Source organism: Herpailurus yagouaroundi, unplaced genomic scaffold (assembly GCF_014898765.1).
Source record: "Herpailurus yagouaroundi ecotype Mexico unplaced genomic scaffold, PumYag 67793, whole genome shotgun sequence".
NCBI lineage: Eukaryota > Metazoa > Chordata > Mammalia > Carnivora > Felidae > Herpailurus > Herpailurus yagouaroundi.
In genome coordinates this window covers 19,067,116-19,084,790 of record NW_024420586.1, presented here as the reverse complement: position 1 = coordinate 19,084,790, position 17,675 = coordinate 19,067,116, and the positions used below count along the sequence as shown (strand labels likewise).

Here is a 17,675-nt window from a genome sequence, read left to right as displayed (position 1 = left end):
GGGTGGCGCAGTCGGTTAAGCGTCCGACTTCAGCCAGGTCACGATCTCGCAGTCCGTGAGTTCGAGCCCCGCGTCAGGCTCTGGGCTGATGGCTCAGAGCCTGGAGCCTGTTTCCGATTCTGTGTCTCCCTCTCTCTCTGCCCCTCCCCCGTTCATGCTCTGTCTCTCTGTGTCCCAAAAATAAACGTTGAAAAAAAAATTAAAAAAAAAAAAAAGTAGGCTCCATTCCCTACGTGAGGCCTGAACTCCCAACCCTGAGCCTGAGTCACATGCTCTACCGACTGAGCCAGCCAGGCACCCCCTCCCCACCACCACCACCAAATATTCTGGATCCCTTAGCAGTCACCATCACTTAGATTACTAGTCCATTTGACTTTTACCCAACATTCTTCTACCGTCTAAATGTCCTTCAAATCCAGTGCTTCCAAGAACGAAAGATTCCCACCCATATTGAGTTGCTTGAAGTACAAACTGATTTGCAATACAATGCAATACGTCCACGTAAGGACGTCCTAGATTTCCATTACAGCAATTTTTTTTCACCTTCACCTTTTATTACAAATCCTTATGGCATCAGTCATTCTGTCTCCCAAGAGGCATCTCAAAATTAGCACTCGACAGCAAAACCAAAAAAATCACACCTTACAATTCTTCAGGCAAGAGCACAACTTTATTTTCACCTATAATAATAAACCACAATTGACAACAACAAAGGAGACTGTGCAGTTCAACTTTTTATTTTAATAAAATCAGAATATGCACAGCACATGCAGTGCTAGCATCTAAACTAATACAATAAGCAATTACTAAAGCTACAGTGACTTGAAGTTCAATCTTTACATTCAGCAAGTTTAAATCCATTCTTATGTGATTTTTGAAACCTTATTAACTGAAAACATTGCTTGCTGATAAAACTTGCTCAAATGCTATCGCTGAATGTACAAGTCACTGAATATGCCAATACAACAAAGATAACCACATGTTTGAGGATAGCAATGTGCCAGACATTCACTGAAAAAAAAAAAAAAAATACACACAACTAAACAAAACTCACGCAACAAACATCTGAGAATCTGGACACTTCTTATCAGTGTTTTGAAGTGTTTCATTAATATCTTAAGACAAGTGTATCAAAACCTTGGCATGATTTAATTTCAAGTCGCCAATTTTGTTTTTACTAACATCAGAAAGTTATGGCTACACTGCCAATGCCGGGTCTGCTTAATTTGACTTAAGAGTTTAATATGACTTAACATTAAAAGCTCACACTACCCCGAAATATATAATTTCACGCATACGGTGACATTCAACATTCAAGTGCCAGTGTTTTTGTACTGTCTTTTGGTCAAGTTTCTTTAAACTTTCAAAGAATCACTTTTAGGCTTACAAAAATAAATATTTGTCAAAATGTTCAATAAATATTACATAAAACTAGCAGCAAAAAGTATCTAGAAATCTGTCGTGTGCAAATAGTTTTCTTCCCAACTATTATTCCCGTGGTCCCAAATAAATTTTAGAATCTAGTCCCATCCCCTTCCTAGACAAGCTGCGTTCAACAATCTCCAAGAGACAAAATAAGATTGGAAGTTTAAGGACACGCACACAAGACATATATATAAAATTCTCTGAATGTGCAATAAAAGAAGTACTTTGTAAAAAGTTATGGGCAAAATGTACAAGGGCCTAAACCTAGACTAATTGAAATAGCACCATAACAAATGACCTCAATACTGTCAAGTGCACCTACTTAATAAAAGTTTTAGAACAAGGCACAATACACTTGAAAATCTATTGCACTTTAGGAAATTTTTGCCGTCTTCCTATGCCACTGTAAAAAGATTGAGCGTTTTGATCACCGCATTCTGGCCACAAAATTAGCACAGAATTCAGAGTGGCAGAGGCATTTTAGTGGTGGACAATGCTCATCTTTGGCCAGATTTAGCATAAACAGACTATAAATACAATGGAAACCTATGCAACTAAAACTGACTACAACTGCACTGTATAGCAGAATTGACACCTTGTGCAGTTATGTACATATTTCCAACCTGTGTGATCTCAAAGATTTCAGTTTGTTACTCTTCTGGAGCCATTTTTACAAAGTCTATAGTAAGCCAGTTTAACATCTCAACGCAGCTTGAACAGAGTAATGTGAATCGGCATTTAAAATAAAGCCTGCTGCATTAATTCTTCCTGTTCATACCCTCTTGACCAAAAAACATCAACACTAGCATGCGTTATTAGACCAAAAATCACCCAGGGCCCCAATGAGGGCTGGTCATTGCTGTGGTCAGCCATTCTACCATTTCAATTTCATTTATGGCAGGCATTTAAAAAGTCTAAGTAGATGAATTCTCCTAAAAACCTATTTCAAGTTATCAGACCTTTAAACTTTCCCTGTAATAATATGCCCACATTTGGCTAGCTCATAATTAATGATCTGCCTAAACATTGAAAGAGGAATTGCTGTATTTACTTGCATTAACTTTGAAAACAGTGCTTTGAATGTATGCATGTATTCATACATCACCTCATCATGACTGGAATGGCTTGTTTAAAGACTATCAGGTTCTAAATACCTATCCAGGATAGAGTGAGCAAATCAGAACTTTAACTTAATACAGTTTGCCACATTAGAAACTAATTCCGTTAATATGCTTCAAGACGTTTGTTGTTTATTTTCCCCCAATCTGCAAGTATCAGAAAGCCCTAATGCAGGCTACCGCATAAGTTTTTTCCTTATAATATTTATGGATGAATCGATGATTCCTGTTAAGTTGTATCACACCTGTGTGCCAAGGTTTGATTTTAGCCCAAGTTCAGTAAATTTATTTTGTCAAAACAATTGATATCTTGAGCATTACTGAGCCAACAGGACATCAAAATAAAAAGTTGTCTAAAGTTAAAGGCACAGTACATTAACAAACAAATGATCCTCAGTCACAAAATTATAAATGCAGTTTGGGATGGGGGTTGGCGGGAGGGGAGTTAATCCAAACTACAGCAATGAAGTCTTCGAACCACCTTCTGAACAGGGCTGCTGATTGTTCCTTTCATCTTTTCATGTGACCTTGAGCTCCCTTAAAAAAAAAATTTCAGTGGAGAATCACAGCTGGTAATGTACTGCGAGTTCTTGAAGCTACACAAGGTATAGTCTGGCTAAGTTACATGTGGTTTCCATATTAGCTTGTTTGGCAGGGTGACCTACTGTAAAGCAGGTTCAGTTACCCCACCAGTCAACCCCCTGGGAGTTATAATTTCCTCCGTATCCATCACTGTTGTAAAAGCCTCCGTAGCCACCTAATGAGAGATGTGAAAAAGAGAGAAATTAATTAAGTCATCCACTGTTAAATACAACCATTCCCCTCCTTAAGTACTTTGACATCAAATTATGAAAAGCAATCTATTGGGCCAAACTTCTCCAGTGTTTTTAACTATGCTTTGAAAAAAGAGGACTACAAGAAGAAGCCCTCCCCAAAGACAGGAGGTGAAAAATGAACATCACCTCCACCAAACCCTCTGCTGCTGCCGTGGCCGCCTCCTCCGCTGCGGCTGCTGCTGGCGCGGCTGCTGCTGAAGCTGGAACTGCTGGCCCCGCTGCTTTGTCGATAGTCTCGGGCACCGAAGCCTCCACTGAATCTACTACTGCAACGACAGAATGTGCTGGTGGTTCGAAGGAAGAGGAGATCCCACCAGACAAGCCAGTTCTTGTTAAAACCTCCCGATGGTCAATTTCTGATTTTTCGATTCAAATGATTCCCCATCCAGCGCTGTTTTCCCTAATGCGATCTTAAAGACTGTAGCCGTAAACAGCTGGCATTAACTTTGTGACAACCCCTTCTAACACCCCTTCCCCAAATGATCCAGGCAACCGAAGAAAATAAAGCCTATTCCACTAAGTACTTGAAAAGTTAACTTTGGACACAGCACCCACCCCATTTTTTATATGCCACCCATATGCCTCACCTCTTAGACCGTCCACGACTGCTACCCTTGTAGTGGTGTTCGTAAGCCATGTTTTCTAACCAAGATGGCACTTCTTGTTTAGCTTCAACAAGAAGATCCAACAAATCCTTGGTAATATTTATGTTCCTCTCATTAAAGAATGAGGTGGCGAGGCCTAAACCAGTCCCAAAAAGTACATAAATTAAAGTCTTCCATAAGAGCACAGTATTCTTACTTTCCTACATAGAATAGTAAGTAGAACACTGAAAAGACCACAAGTCACTTCTATTGCTAAGATAGATTTTAACAGCATTCCTTAGTAAGAGTTCTCAAATTAAGATCCTGAAAAGCTCTTTGCTACATCCCACTGAAAAAACCACCAGACCATCAATCAAGTAACTGAACACTTACCAAGGTTTCCTACACGTCCTGTACGGCCAATGCGATGTACGTACTCCTCAATATCACTTGGCAAGTCAAAATTGATAACATGTTTCACATTTGAAATGTCCAGTCCTCTTGCTGCTACCTGGAAAATAACTTTTGTTACACATGGCGCACTTGAAGCCAAAGTTGAACAGCGCCAACTTGAAAATACACTTGTATTATACATACGGCTGTAGCCACTAGAATTGGGCTTTTTCCTGAGCGGAACTGGTGAAGGGCCTCTTCTCGGTCTCTCTGAGATCGGTCTCCGTGGATGCTGGTACAAGCATACCCTTCATGGTACAAGAAATCCTCCAGAGAATCTGCACCCTTTTTGGTCTCCACAAACACTAATGTCAGCGAATCCTTGCCTAATTGTGAAAAATTACCAGATATTTGTCTTTAATAGGGACTTAGTTCTCTTAACATTTAGTCAACATCTAAACAGAGACAAATAAATATACTTTTAATGGGATGTTTTAAATGGGGAGGAAAAGCAATAAAGGTGATCCAAATGGATTCCCATTACCTAAGCCAGAGTGACACTAAAATTATTCGTAATTTTACCTGTTGCATTCAGAAGATCAAGCAAAAAGGACCGTTTGTCAGACTCTTCCACCCAAACAACTTTCTGTGTGATGTTCTCAGAGGTAGAGCCAACTCTTCCTACAGCCAAAAAGATATACTCATCCAAGAAATCACGAGCAAGCATCTGAAAAGAAAAAATTATCATCATCTACTGAGACCAACAAATTTCTCAGTAAATAAAACTTGCAGTATCACACAATACCTGTATTTCCTTAGGGAAAGTAGCACTAAACATCATAGTGTGACGAACTCCCTTTGGAGGCATGGTATCCTGTTCAACTATTCTACGTATCTGAGGTTCAAACCCCATATCCAACATCCGATCAGCTTCATCTAACACCAAGTATCTGTCATAAAAATATTCAGTTTAGAATTTGAGAAGAAAAAATAGTTTTAGTACAGCTGTTTTCTATATACAATCATATATTCATTGATAGTTAAATCCCTCACACTGCAGATTTAACACACGTACACGAGACAAAGCACAGGACTTGTGCCACGAAACAAATCATTCACAAGCACACAGCAAAACTAGCTCTTACTACTTCTGACTCCGTCCCAGTCCAATCATTCTCAGCCTCTACTAAAAGGTCACCAATTTATCAACATTAAAACTACAATCAGCATCTCATAAAAGAGCGCTAAAATGAATCACTTCTGGATCTTAAAATTTAAACAATGCTGGTAAGTACTACAAAATGAATGGCCAGTAATTTAAAAAATATTACATTTTATGCATTTAAAAATTAACATACTTGCAGAAGTCCAATCCAATCTTTCCTCTTTCCATCATATCTACTAGACGTCCTGGAGTAGCTACTAACAAGTGGCATCCACGCTCTAAGTCTCGAATCTGCTGACCAATATCAGCACCACCATAAACCACGCAAGGTCGAACCCTAGATCGGTATGAAAACTACAAGCAAAGAAATTTTTACAATTTCAAGGCCAACACTTTTTCATAGTCCTAAAACAGTTCAATAGAATCAACGAGAAAGCTAAAAATCCCTGAAATGTGTACTTACTTTTCTAGCTTCCTCATAGATCTGTACTGCCAATTCTCTGGTTGGTGCTAATACCAAGGAGATTGGGTACTGTTTGCGACGCCCATACCTTCCATTTTCCTAAAAAATAATTTAAAAGTTCAACTCTTAACATCCTCTTTTAAAGGTCCATTACGTCATAATTCCCTTCTGTAGTTTGCAGATTACACTTGAAAACTGTTTTTCATTAAATAATTTGGAATAAGTAGATGTGCCATTTAGAAAGTTCTCAACAGCTATCTACAAAGTTCTACAATAATGGTGCATTTCGGGGAGCCTGGCAGGTTCAGTCAGTACAGTGTACAGCTCTTGATTTCGGGGTAGTGACGTCAAGCCCCAAGTTGGCCATAAAACTTACTTAAAAGTATAAATGTCCCACATAACAAATATTTACCTTCATGGCCCTCAAAGCTTCGCCTGGACCATCTGAATAAATCTGACTCAAGATGGGCAAAAGAAATGCTGCAGTTTTTCCAGACCCTGTTTAAGAGAAAGCATATTCAGAGAAGGACTGCTTATTATTTTTGAATAAATATTGGTAGAGGATAGTTTTTTAACTGCCCTATTACTAATTAGTGGTTTTACTTTATACCCCAATAAATTTTCTAAAAACTAACAGCTAAGTTAAAAATACCAAGAAATGACTTCTTTGACCCATCTGTAACAGAAGTCAGCAAACTAAGGTCCTATGTATCTTTGTAAATAAAGCTTTATTGGAATACAACCACGCCCAATAATTTACACGCAATCTACAGATGCTTTCACACTATGACAGCAGAAACGAGTAGATTGGAAACAGAGACTACGTGGCCCATAAAAACCAAAAATGTTTATTTTGCTTCCTTACAGAGAAAGTATACCAAACTCTGATCAATAACAATGTAGTGTTCAACTTATTTGCGTTTGTAAAGAGAACAGAAATTTTCCCTCAAAAATGATGTCAATTTCAATTTATAACACATATATACAGACATACTGTACATATTCTGGTGTACAAAGGATGAAATTTTCACTTCCATAAGGAAGCAAAGATATCAGATAATTATATTTATTTTTAACGGGGGGGGGGGGCAGTTGCCACCCTCCTTCAAATTGGTCAAACTTACAGACACAGCAAAACTTGTGCTCAATTTAGAGGCTATAAACCATCCCCATTCCCAAAAGGTGGGAAGTGCTTCTTTACCATGAAGGCACCTTTCTTTCCCTTGGCCACGGCCACATTCCTATGGATCACAGACTATTCTGATCTTACAATTCTTACTGATCTCACGATTTGGGAGTTCGAGCCCCGCGTCGAGCTCTGCACTGACAGTGAGGAGCCTGCTTAGGATTCTCTCTCTCCAACCCTCCCCTGTTCGTGTCCTCTCCCTCTCTAAATTAATAAACTTAAAAAAAAAATGTTATAGTGCTAATTTCCCACCATTGCAATGACAATAATCTAACCCTGTTGCAGCAGTTAACAGGCTGAGGGCTTTCTACAGGCCTCCCCAAGATGCCCTAATGAGAACACTAAAGATAACAAAATCCAAAGGTCTGTAAAGACAAGAAATACCAGCCAACTACTCCATACCTGTATCAAAATATACCAGTTAGGCTATGTCTAGGACTCAAGCTTCCCCATGAAACTTAGATATCCCATGTGGTTTTTTTTGGTACTAGTTGTACAAGGGTAATCCCAATTAAGTTATTCTTTATAACTTTTTACTTTTATTAAGTAGACTTACCTGTTTGGGCACAAGCCATCAAGTCTCTTTTCTCTTTGATAATAGGAATAGCATGCTTTTGTACTGGAGTTGGGCGAGTATAACGAGTAAGCTCAATGTTTCCCATAATAATTTCTCCCATCTCAACATCACTGAACTGTCAAGAAATTCAATGGGGTTAAATTGCTAGAAATGCTATCCTGGAGCCATTTTTGTTTTACACTAATACAATAACAGGGAGGAAAAACCCTAACACCTGATTTGTACTTTATAGCTGCTTTAAATAAAACTACATTATATTTTGAAGAAAACCAGTCCTCCAGGCTTAATCTACACTGAAGAAGTCTGGGGTCCTCCTACATTTGACGCATTTTCTATTTCTAATTATTAGTAATGGTGACACTTAACGTTCCACAAATCAATCAGGCAGGTTTTTAATGTAACTAAAGAATTATTCAAGTAGGTATGATCTATATTTGCTTTTTGAAAGCCCACCTTATTTTGATGTGCTGTGAGAAGATTTACACTTCTTAAAAAGTCAAGCAAAAATACTTACACTTTCAATGTGTGGAGGACAGTTGTTGCCTGTTGCCTCAACTGGAATGTCATCATATTTCTCAAAGTTAATCCCAGTGTTTCCTCCAGAAAAGAGTTCCCTGAAATCAAGATTGGTTAAGTTTATTTGTTATATTAGCTAATGAGGCTTTATCACAATTAACATACGTTTCAAAAACTTACTGTTCCAAGCGTTCACTTGGTGGGAGTGGTTTTGACCAATCATCTTCATCTGATTTGTCACACCAGCGACTATTTCCACCACGTTCAAATTTGCCAAAGCCACTTCTGTCACCACGGCTGCCAATGCCGTCATAGTCACTCCGTCCACGATCATCAAACCTGAACAGCATAAGAAACTAATCAGAATCATTTAACCATTATCAGATTACTGTCACTACTCTAGAACCGTACCTGGAGAGAAGCTGAATGACTCATCACGGCTCACTTTTATTTGACAAATAAGGCCCTCTAATTAATCACATCAAATGTACCATTTACATAGCTTTACTTTCTAAAGTAAGTATCCTTCTTGATTTCTATAAAATTATACAGCCTACACAGGCCTCATACATGCTGAAATTAAGAACCAAGTCTTAAATATTTGGTATCAGCACATAACTTGTACTTTCATTTAAAGTTCTCATCCAAATACATTTTAGTGGTAGGAAAAATAGCACACCAAGTATCAATTGTCCCAGTTAGAACTAGGATGACATTTAAAAGGACAATCAATTCACCTGTGTGACAGACTGTGGATAAAAGGTAGAAAATAATCCTTACCTGAATTAAGATGTTTTTAGTTTTAGGCCTGTTTGCGAAAAATCAGGACACACAGGACTAACCACAGCTATTAGGCGCATGAGGTCAGTTCACCACTTGTATAATCAAAAATATAAGGTGTTTAAAATTGTCATAAAGAATACCCACAAAAATCTCAACCAAATTAGGCCATTCACTAAATAAACTTACTGCTTTAAATATAAATAAAGCTAGATTAATTACAAAAATAACCGATTTCATTATGTCCAGGGGCATGTTCTTATTCTCCTCTAATTTCTATGGAACAAATTCAACTTAGTTCTAAGACCTCTTACAGCTAAGAAAATATGATTACACAGATATAATGCTTATTAACACACCCAAATAGGGGGTCTGTTAAAGTGGAAAAAAAGCATCATGCTTCATAGTAAGAGTACAAGAACAAGTATCTATCAAAATAAAGACCAATTCCTAAATTTCATATACATAAGGTGAAAAGATCAATAAAAATCACATACCTTCCCCTTGATCCACTTCCACGATCACTAAAGAAACTAGACTTCCCTCTTGAATCACTACGAGATCCAAAACTGCTGTATGCATCCTTATCTTTACTAGAACTCCACCCTGAACTGTCTTTATCGTAGAATCCTTCAATAAAAAAAAGCAAACCCATTTTATTGTATTAAATAGAAATTTACAATACCTAGGTTTCTGAATTTGAAGCCCTCCACTAATTTTATCTTATCTCTGTGAACTAAAAGGACAATGGAAATATTCCTATCATGGTATTAGAAGAGAACCAAGATTTAGAGCTGGTTTACAATGGCACACAGAATTTTTTAGATTTTCTCCACTGGAAAATACTGTGCACTAAACCAAGCAACCTAACAATCTAAAAATGTTCTAAATGAATACCACCTCTAAAAAGGTCAATAGCTTTGTCTATAAACAATGATTATGGTATAGTTATATGACCACCACAATTAAATCCATTCATTTTATAGGTATGAACAAGTTTACTGGGAAACAGTTATTGTTTCAGTGTTTCTCAGAGGTGATATTTAAGACATTCCTAAAGATGTCAGATCACCTGATTTAACACATTATTTTCCAATTTCAATAGTAAAAAGTAGTACAATGCTCCATTCTCATGAAATACAGACAAGAATCAGGAATACAAGGAAAATCTTCATCCCTACACTGTTAGTGTGGACAGATTCCTAGGGTACAACTATAAACATTCAGTAAGAGGGAATGAGAAAGGTGTAAATTAGCCCAAGAGGTAGGTTTAAAGACGAATAAATTAAACAGATTAAACGTTTAGAAGTTAAGTTACTTTCCTTCAGCCTTAAGCCTCTACCATTAGCCGCCAGCCAGGTGATCAACACCTCAGCAAAATAGAGTTGAATTAGATTTCTAACAGCCCTTTCAGTTCTGAAAGGTCTGTGATACTGCCCCTTCCCTTTGATCTGTCACTGCAATGAAGAGGGAAAAGCACTAAATATACATGGGGGGCCAGTTTCAGCTAGAACACTAGAATGAGAACCCATGACAATAAAGACAAACTCTGCAGGTAACTAAGAAAAATGATATGATAGTTACGAAATTATAATCAGATTTTATATACATGTATTGCCGGGGACAGTGAAGCTAATATATATAGACTGCATATGCACATGGAGGAATGATAGCAAATCACATGCTCCTGTGGACTTCTGCACCCTTCCAATTCTGCCTTCTTTATCTTCCTTCTTCTTGACCTTTAAATAGTTTTCCAAACCTTCACTTTTCCTCCAAATCTCAGATCACCTATTTTACAGAATATACAGCATCCAAACAATTGTCCCATAATGAGGTATCTACTAGTTATCACATTACAAACACAACCAGAAAAGACCAGGCATTGTGATACATTTTAGACAAAACTTTTCAAATGAAGCACTTAAGGGCAAGGAGATGAAACCAGAGAATCACTCCCAACTTACTGGGAGCATGCCCAATGCTATAATCTGTTACCTAATCTGCAATAACACATCTTTCTTTTGACAGCTCTGCAAAACAGAAATAACTGGGTTATTACTGTGCAGTTTGGTTTACACAGTAGGACACCCACTCACCTTTTTCAAATTGAAATCATGATATCAATGATTACAAACACAGATTACAAAGTACAACACTAGTAAACTGTACAAAACCATGCCCTTGGCCAGAGGAATCTGACATAGGAAACAGAGAATTTTCCACTGTGTGACTTTAGAGTTTTTTCAGAGTAAGTCCTAATAATTTGAACCAATTCTGACAGAGGCACAGGAGAGCACAATGTTCACAGACTTCCCAAAGTGCCTCATTTTCCCTTGGCTCTGACTTCTAAACAACAAGAATTAGGTCTACCAAGTTGCTCAAAAAACTTACCTTTAGTAGCTTCTCTGTTCCTTAAGTGAGGAGGAATATAGCGTCCTTCTAAAAGAAAGAATATAAAATTAAATGCCAAAACTTAAAGCTTTTTACCAAAATTTGCACTATTAAAAAAACGGTCCTGGGGGCGCCTGAGTGGCTCAGTTGGTTATGTATCCAACTCTTGGTTTCCGCTGAGGTCATGATCTCATGGTTCATGGGTTCAAGCCTTGTGTGGGGCTCTGCACTCACGGTGCAGAGCCTGTTTGGGATTGTCTCTCTCTCTCTCTGCCCCCCCCCCACACTTTCTCTAAATAAAGAAATAAAGCTTTTTTAAAAAATGTAAAAAAAGGTCCTAGAAAAAAATTTAATATCTAGCCTACCAGTCTGACTTACTTGGAAATGGGGGAGGGGGATGAGTCTACTTTTATTTTAAATGGGTTATTGCCTTTTAAGAACTTTAAAAGGGGAGGGGAGGAGGAAAAAAGTTTGGTAAATAAAAATTTGACTTGGAACCTAATCATTGAAATCCACAAATATAACTTGCTACTAGTGGTTAATACAACACAATTTTTTTAAAGGCCTGCTACTATTTGAGATCTGTCAGCAATAGTTACAAGGAAAGTATAACTGTAACAACCTAAAACTGCTATGTAATAAATCCTGCAATTAGCCACTAAGAGGCTTTTTTGTTTCTAACCTGGTAAGTTGCGATGGGGAAATGATTTCAAGGAACTGAGAATTTTAATTTGGGGCTTGCCAGAGTCTACAGTCAACTGTTGTTGCTTACAGAAGTCTGCAGGCAAGAAATACAGCCTAGATAATGGATGAGAAGCAAAAGCAAATAATGTATACCCACCAAGTAAAAGAAAGTCAACCTGCTTTATTACTAATAAATCTGCTTAACTGTCTCTTCTACTTTTGGATTGAACTAAATATTAAAGATCTCTATTAGGATGATCAACTCGTAAGAGATCTTTAGCATGACAAATAAAGTCAAATCTAAAAAATACCAAGCAACTTTGTGCCCAAAGAGGCCTTTCTTCCCTAAAAATGAGGTCACATCCTTTACCACGTAACACAATGAAAAAACGCTTTCAGACCCTACAGCCTGTACCCATTTGCCCCCTCCCTCTTTTTTTGGTGGGAGTTAATAGGAAGAGATCGATCCTGAAGGGACCCAAAGCAGGTCTACTGCCAAATAATAAATCCCTACACCTTAATACTAATCTCTAACAAGTTTCAAACAAAACAAAACAACTCTCTGAAAAAATAAAATGAAATAAAACTTTTGTATCTAACTTCTTTCCCAGAGAATGATACAATTCAGCATTTAAAATCCTAACCACCACTTCCAAGATTCGGTATAGCTTTGTTCTATCAGTAAGTCTCATGTTCCTCACAGGAAAGGGTTAGCTATAGCTGATGAACAAGAATGTTCCCTTTATTGGGGCTCAGCCAGTTAAGCGTCCAACTCTGGCTCGGGAGTTGAGCCCCATATCCGGCTCTGTGCTGACAGTGAGGAGCCTGCTAGGGATTGATTCTAGCTCTCTCTCTCTGCCCCTCCCCCACTTGTGCTTTTCTCTCTCAAAATAAACTTAAAAAAAAAAAAAGAATGTTTCTTTTATTGAATTTAATTCTGGTAGATTCACTCTAATAGGGATAAACACATGCCCACTACCTCTAAGCTGGGCTCAAGATTCATAATGGACATAATCAAATTCTTCCAAAGGTAATTTGTGTTGTATCAAGTTCTTTTTAATGATTATTTTTATTCAGAAAATGAGTCCCTTTTATTATTACCCAAAGGCCACAATGCTTTAAGAGTGATCACTAAGTACACTACATAATTTTACTTAACACTGACTACGTAGTAACTCTACACAGTAAAAACTGGAAGGGAAACTCTTAAGCTTTAAAATAAGTCCAATGGAACATTAAGTTATTAAAGCTCTAATATTCAAGAAATCCATAAAATGGTTTACTTACTGCTTGCTGTACTTCCTCCACTCTGATTATCTGAAGAGTTCAGGTCTAGGCCAGCAAACTAGGAGAACAGAGTTAAATGGTTAGTCGCCCGTGTGCTGAAATATTATGAAGAGAAAACTAGTCCTTCTCTGTAGCATTGACTAGCACTAGTTGCCCTGCCTGCTTCATGGAGCTAATGTGAAACTCTTAATAAGAATGTTAACGAAGAATGCATTTTGAAGACTGTAAAATTCTAAGCAAACAGAAAATAGCACAAACTGCTTATACTATGGAAAGCAGCACACTAACATGCTGGTGTTATCCAGTAGAAACTGGGTCAAAATTTAAGTGATTCAATTCAAAGTGAATTTTCCCTGTAACATTTTCCAAAGTAAAAGCTCCAAGAAATTAAAATTATTTTAAAATGTCAAATAGGAAAACGATTTCTTTTTACTCCCATATGTGATAAATGTTCCTAATACCACCAACTTTCTACTTGGAATTACTTTGAACCTATAGAGCACACCTGAAAAACAGAACAAAATTTTAATTGACCATTTCTTAGTTCTTTTATCCCTAAGTATTGCACAAGTATTTTTAATTAGGGTAGCACTCTGATGAACAACTCTGTGGGGGCACCTGGATGGTCATGATCTCAAGGTTCAAGCCCTGCATCGGACTGTGCACTGACAGTGCCGAGTTGGCTTGGGATTCTTTCTCCCCCTCTCTGCCCCTCCCACACTCTCTCTCAAAATAAACAAACAAACTTTAAAAAAAAAAAAACCTCTGTGAAGTAGGTACCACCTATTTATTCTCCCATTTTTAAGATTGAGATTAAGCTCAGAAGACTTTGGACGTAAATAGCACAACTGGCATTGAATGCTTTTAAACAGTAGGACACATTTCACTGTCTTTAATCTCGATTTCTACTCACCCCCTTACACTAGAAGGTCAAAGCCTCAACATTCCACAAAAAGCCCTGCTATGTTCATCACATTCTGTAGTGGCCAGGAAGTACTTGCAAGCAATATCCGGGGAAAAAACTACACCTGTCAAAAAACTTCTAAGAAAGCCACAAAAGACATCACACAGTACTGATGCCACCTGTTTGCAAAAGCGGTATAAATCTTCTGTTAAAAGCTCAAAACTGATACTGTCAAATTGTAAGCATCATCAATGGAGTCACTGAAAATTGGAAGGAGATGCTAAATCTTAATAAAAAAAAGAAAGTACAAGACTTTTAGACACCTCGCTTCCATAATTTGTATTAGCAAAAACACAGCCCTGCTTTCTGTTATTCAAGAGACTGATACTTTAAAGCACAAGAGGAACAAAAACTCTTTTTGCACTTGTTACAGTGTAAGTTTTGTTATTAATTTTACACTTGGCAACATGAACCATAAAGCAGGATACTGTAAACTGTTAGGATTACATTGTTGCAATTCTGTTATCAATTTGCTTGCTGCTTAATTCTAACGAGTCTACATACTTTTTGAATTATATCACAAATTTAAATAAGACTCATTCCTGCCTATAATCTTTTTAAATTGGCACCACCTATATACAAAATGTTAAAAATGGGGATAGCCTGTGCTGTTGACAACAGATTTTCTATGTGCTTCATTCAACATATGACGTATCAGCAATTTGAAGGATTTAATACAATTCATTAATGGAAGAAAAAAACGCTCCATTTATTGACAAGGAACAAGAAACAGATCGTTAAATCTGCAAAAATATATTATACACGACTACGTTAAAAATCTATCAATTTGTGTCACTAAACTTCATTTCAGGATTGTTCTGGAGTTTGGGGTAAGCAGAAGTTTACTTAAAGGTCTCCAAACATCCCACCGAAAAGCTTATCTGTAGCATGGTGCCTCTACTGCAGAGGGATCCAGACTTCCTGCCACCGAAGCCCATCCTCCGTTAATCTACCCCCAAACCCTTAGAAGAGGGGATTCCGGTTAAGATGACAGACCCAGAGCTCTAACCTATTTCACAATCTCACTCCACAGGCAGCAACAAGTCAACAACAAAACTGTTTATTTCCAAGCTACATTCCGGGTATTTTTCCTGCGGCCGATTCCTGGATCAAACGTCACTAACACGGGAACAGTCATACAACCCGTGGTACCACCCAAAACAACGCTCGGCCCTCGGCTAAAGCGCCACTCACTATGCGGAACATGTAAGGAAAAGGGGCCACTCCAGGTCTCTAACCTCCCGGATGTCTCCCCGCCGCGTTCAACCTCTATCTAGAGCCCAGCGCTACCGCGCACGCAGAGACCCACTCCCCCCCCCCCTTCCCCCCACTCCTCCCCGAATCTTCTGCGTCACAAAACTTTCCACTCCGGAAACGCGGCCTCAGCGGCCGCGGCACCCAGCGTGCGATGGCCCCTGCGGAAACCGGGCTCGAGCAAAAAGGCCTGCGGAAGGAAGCCCGGGAGGAACAAGATGCCCATTCCATCCTTCTTTCCAGGCCCACGCCGCACCGGGACCCGCTCTCTCCCGCTAGTGGGCCGCAGCGCCGCCCAGCCACCCAGCCCCACACAAAGAACGCCGCCGCCATTACCCCCAGAGAAGGCCACCCCCCGCGCCGCCCCCTTCCACATTCCAGGGCTGCGTCCCTCCTGCTCACACGGGCGCACACACACACCGCTGCTGCCGCGCGCGGACACACGCGCACACACACACACACACACACACACACGAACGCCGCAGGGTCTCTGGGACAGGAATCCAGGCTGCGAGCGCAAAGAGAATCGAAAGCCCTCGAGGCCAAAAGGGTCCCCATTCGCGCACTGCCGCGCCACTCACCTCCCCCCCACCACCCATGGGTCACAAACCAGTCTAGGTTCGCGCGTGCGCGTCTCCGCGAGAGCGCGCGCACCCCCTCCCCCTCCGCCCGCCTGCGCACGCACACACAAAAGCCGCCATTGTGCTCGGCCCGGGGACAATACCGCGGGCCAAGCCGGGGCCCCGGCCCGAGCGATAGCCATAACCAGCATTCCTACCACCTCCCCGTTCCTCCATAGCCCCAAATCACTGACACTGGCCAGCCCGAAGTATGCAGGAGATGGGAACTAAGCGTGCCAGTTAGCGCTGCGCCATAAGCCAAGTTAGGTCCAGCAACCACCCCGGTAGGCTCCTTGCACCTCACCTGCTGGTCCAGCCCGAGCGCATTTTCCACCGCCACATGACTCATCCCTGAAGAGTACCGAGAACTCGGAGTCTTCCGCTGCTAAGCGAGTGCGTTTGGTTCACCGCGATGGCCCTCTCACGGGAGAACTGCGGCTCTGGAACGCACGGCGCGGCCACCGATCTAATATACCCACTCGAAAGGCCGCTACGTCAGCACGTAAGACGTAGCCCTTCCCTCTCACACCCGAACCCCTCCTGCTGCTGTGACTTCTGCCTAGCTACTGCGCGTTGGTTTAGTCCAAACCTCGCGTGATTTCCTAAGCAGTCCCGTCCCTGGCTCTTCGTCCTACCTTGGAGCTCAGAGCGCCAAATGCTGCCCTAGTTCGCCTGAGCTTCAGTTCTCCTGTCCTCCGCTAATACCCTAGACTAAGTCTTTGAGTTCTTGAGATCTCGCGATAACTCGTCGTGTCCCCTTTTGCGCGCTAGGAGGTCTTAAGATTTAACCTAGGCTTCTTTCCCTTTTATCTCCTTATGCCCCTAGTTTTTGCTGTTCCTTTCAACTGCGCACTCGCTCATTTATCTTTCAGTCCTTGGACTTGGAGATGTCGGGAGATTTCTCCGAAGTAATCAGCCCTCGTTCTTCCATGGGCGGCCTCCTTGAAATCGGGAGTTAGGCGAAAAAAAGCCCGAAGCCGGGAGGACGGCGGGTCACGTGGCCGCAGGTGTCGCTCTCGGTGGCCATTTTGTGGAGCAAACCTTGGCCTGAATTGAGTGCACGGAGTGCGGGGGGAGGAGGGGGGAGAGAGGACATAAGGGGAAAGAGGGGCAAAGGAGGAGGGAAGAAGCGGAAAAGGGGGGGGGAGGAGGAGGAGGAGGAGGAGGAAGGCGGGCGGAATGGTGACCGGAGCTGTGGTCGGGATCTGGGGGACCTGTGCTGGTGGCGGGACACTTAACTGCGCGGTTGCCTAGGCAGCAGGGGCGCCGCCTAGGAACGCAGTAGCCCCTCCTGATCCACCCTCCCGACGCTAGCGCGCTCCTCGCGCTCCACCCCCCCCCCCTTCCCCACCCGCGGTGAGGAAACAATGAGACAATCAAGCGCTGAACTTGAGCCGTCGCTAGCGTACCCTCCCGGGACCCCGAGTCC

General features: G+C 40.7%; 1 protein-coding gene across 3 annotated transcripts; it reads right to left on the bottom strand.

Annotated features, from left to right (window-relative positions):
- Positions 1-655: 655 nt before the first annotated feature.
- On the bottom strand, positions 656-17,188 carry DDX3X (DEAD-box helicase 3 X-linked). 3 transcript variants are annotated; one of them, XM_040468928.1, is made up of 17 exons: positions 16,551-17,188; positions 13,409-13,466; positions 11,438-11,485; positions 9,541-9,673; positions 8,444-8,602; positions 8,262-8,361; positions 7,727-7,862; positions 6,397-6,482; positions 5,985-6,083; positions 5,715-5,875; positions 5,162-5,306; positions 4,939-5,083; positions 4,561-4,742; positions 4,357-4,474; positions 3,967-4,120; positions 3,506-3,645; positions 656-3,300 (listed from the first exon to the last, which is right to left on the bottom strand). In XM_040468928.1, exons 1-17 carry the CDS (start codon positions 16,593-16,595, stop codon positions 3,221-3,223), a joined length of 1,989 nt encoding a protein of 662 aa, XP_040324862.1. In that variant the 5' UTR covers positions 16,596-17,188; the 3' UTR covers positions 656-3,220. The 3 variants fall into 3 exon arrangements, with proteins under 3 accessions (XP_040324862.1, XP_040324861.1, XP_040324863.1); XM_040468927.1 differs by having other exon boundaries at positions 3,506-3,663; positions 16,551-16,703; XM_040468929.1 differs by having other exon boundaries at positions 3,506-3,642; positions 16,551-16,703.
- Between the last annotated feature and the right edge of the window lie 487 nt (positions 17,189-17,675).

What these genes read in the sequence shown, in the direction of transcription:
- DDX3X (XM_040468927.1), bottom strand. Translation starts at nt 16,595, where the DNA reads ATGAGTCATGTGGCGGTGGAAAATGCGCTCGGGCTGGACCAGCAG. An exon ending in CGCTCGGGCTGGACCAGCAG is followed by an intron (nt 13,467 to 16,550) that starts GTGAGGTGCAAG and finishes CTGTTCTCCTAG; the next exon opens with TTTGCTGGCCTAGACCTGAA. An exon ending in CTTTCCCTAAGGAAATACAG is followed by an intron (nt 5,084 to 5,161) that starts GTATTGTGTGAT and finishes TTTTCTTTTCAG; the next exon opens with ATGCTTGCTCGTGATTTCTT.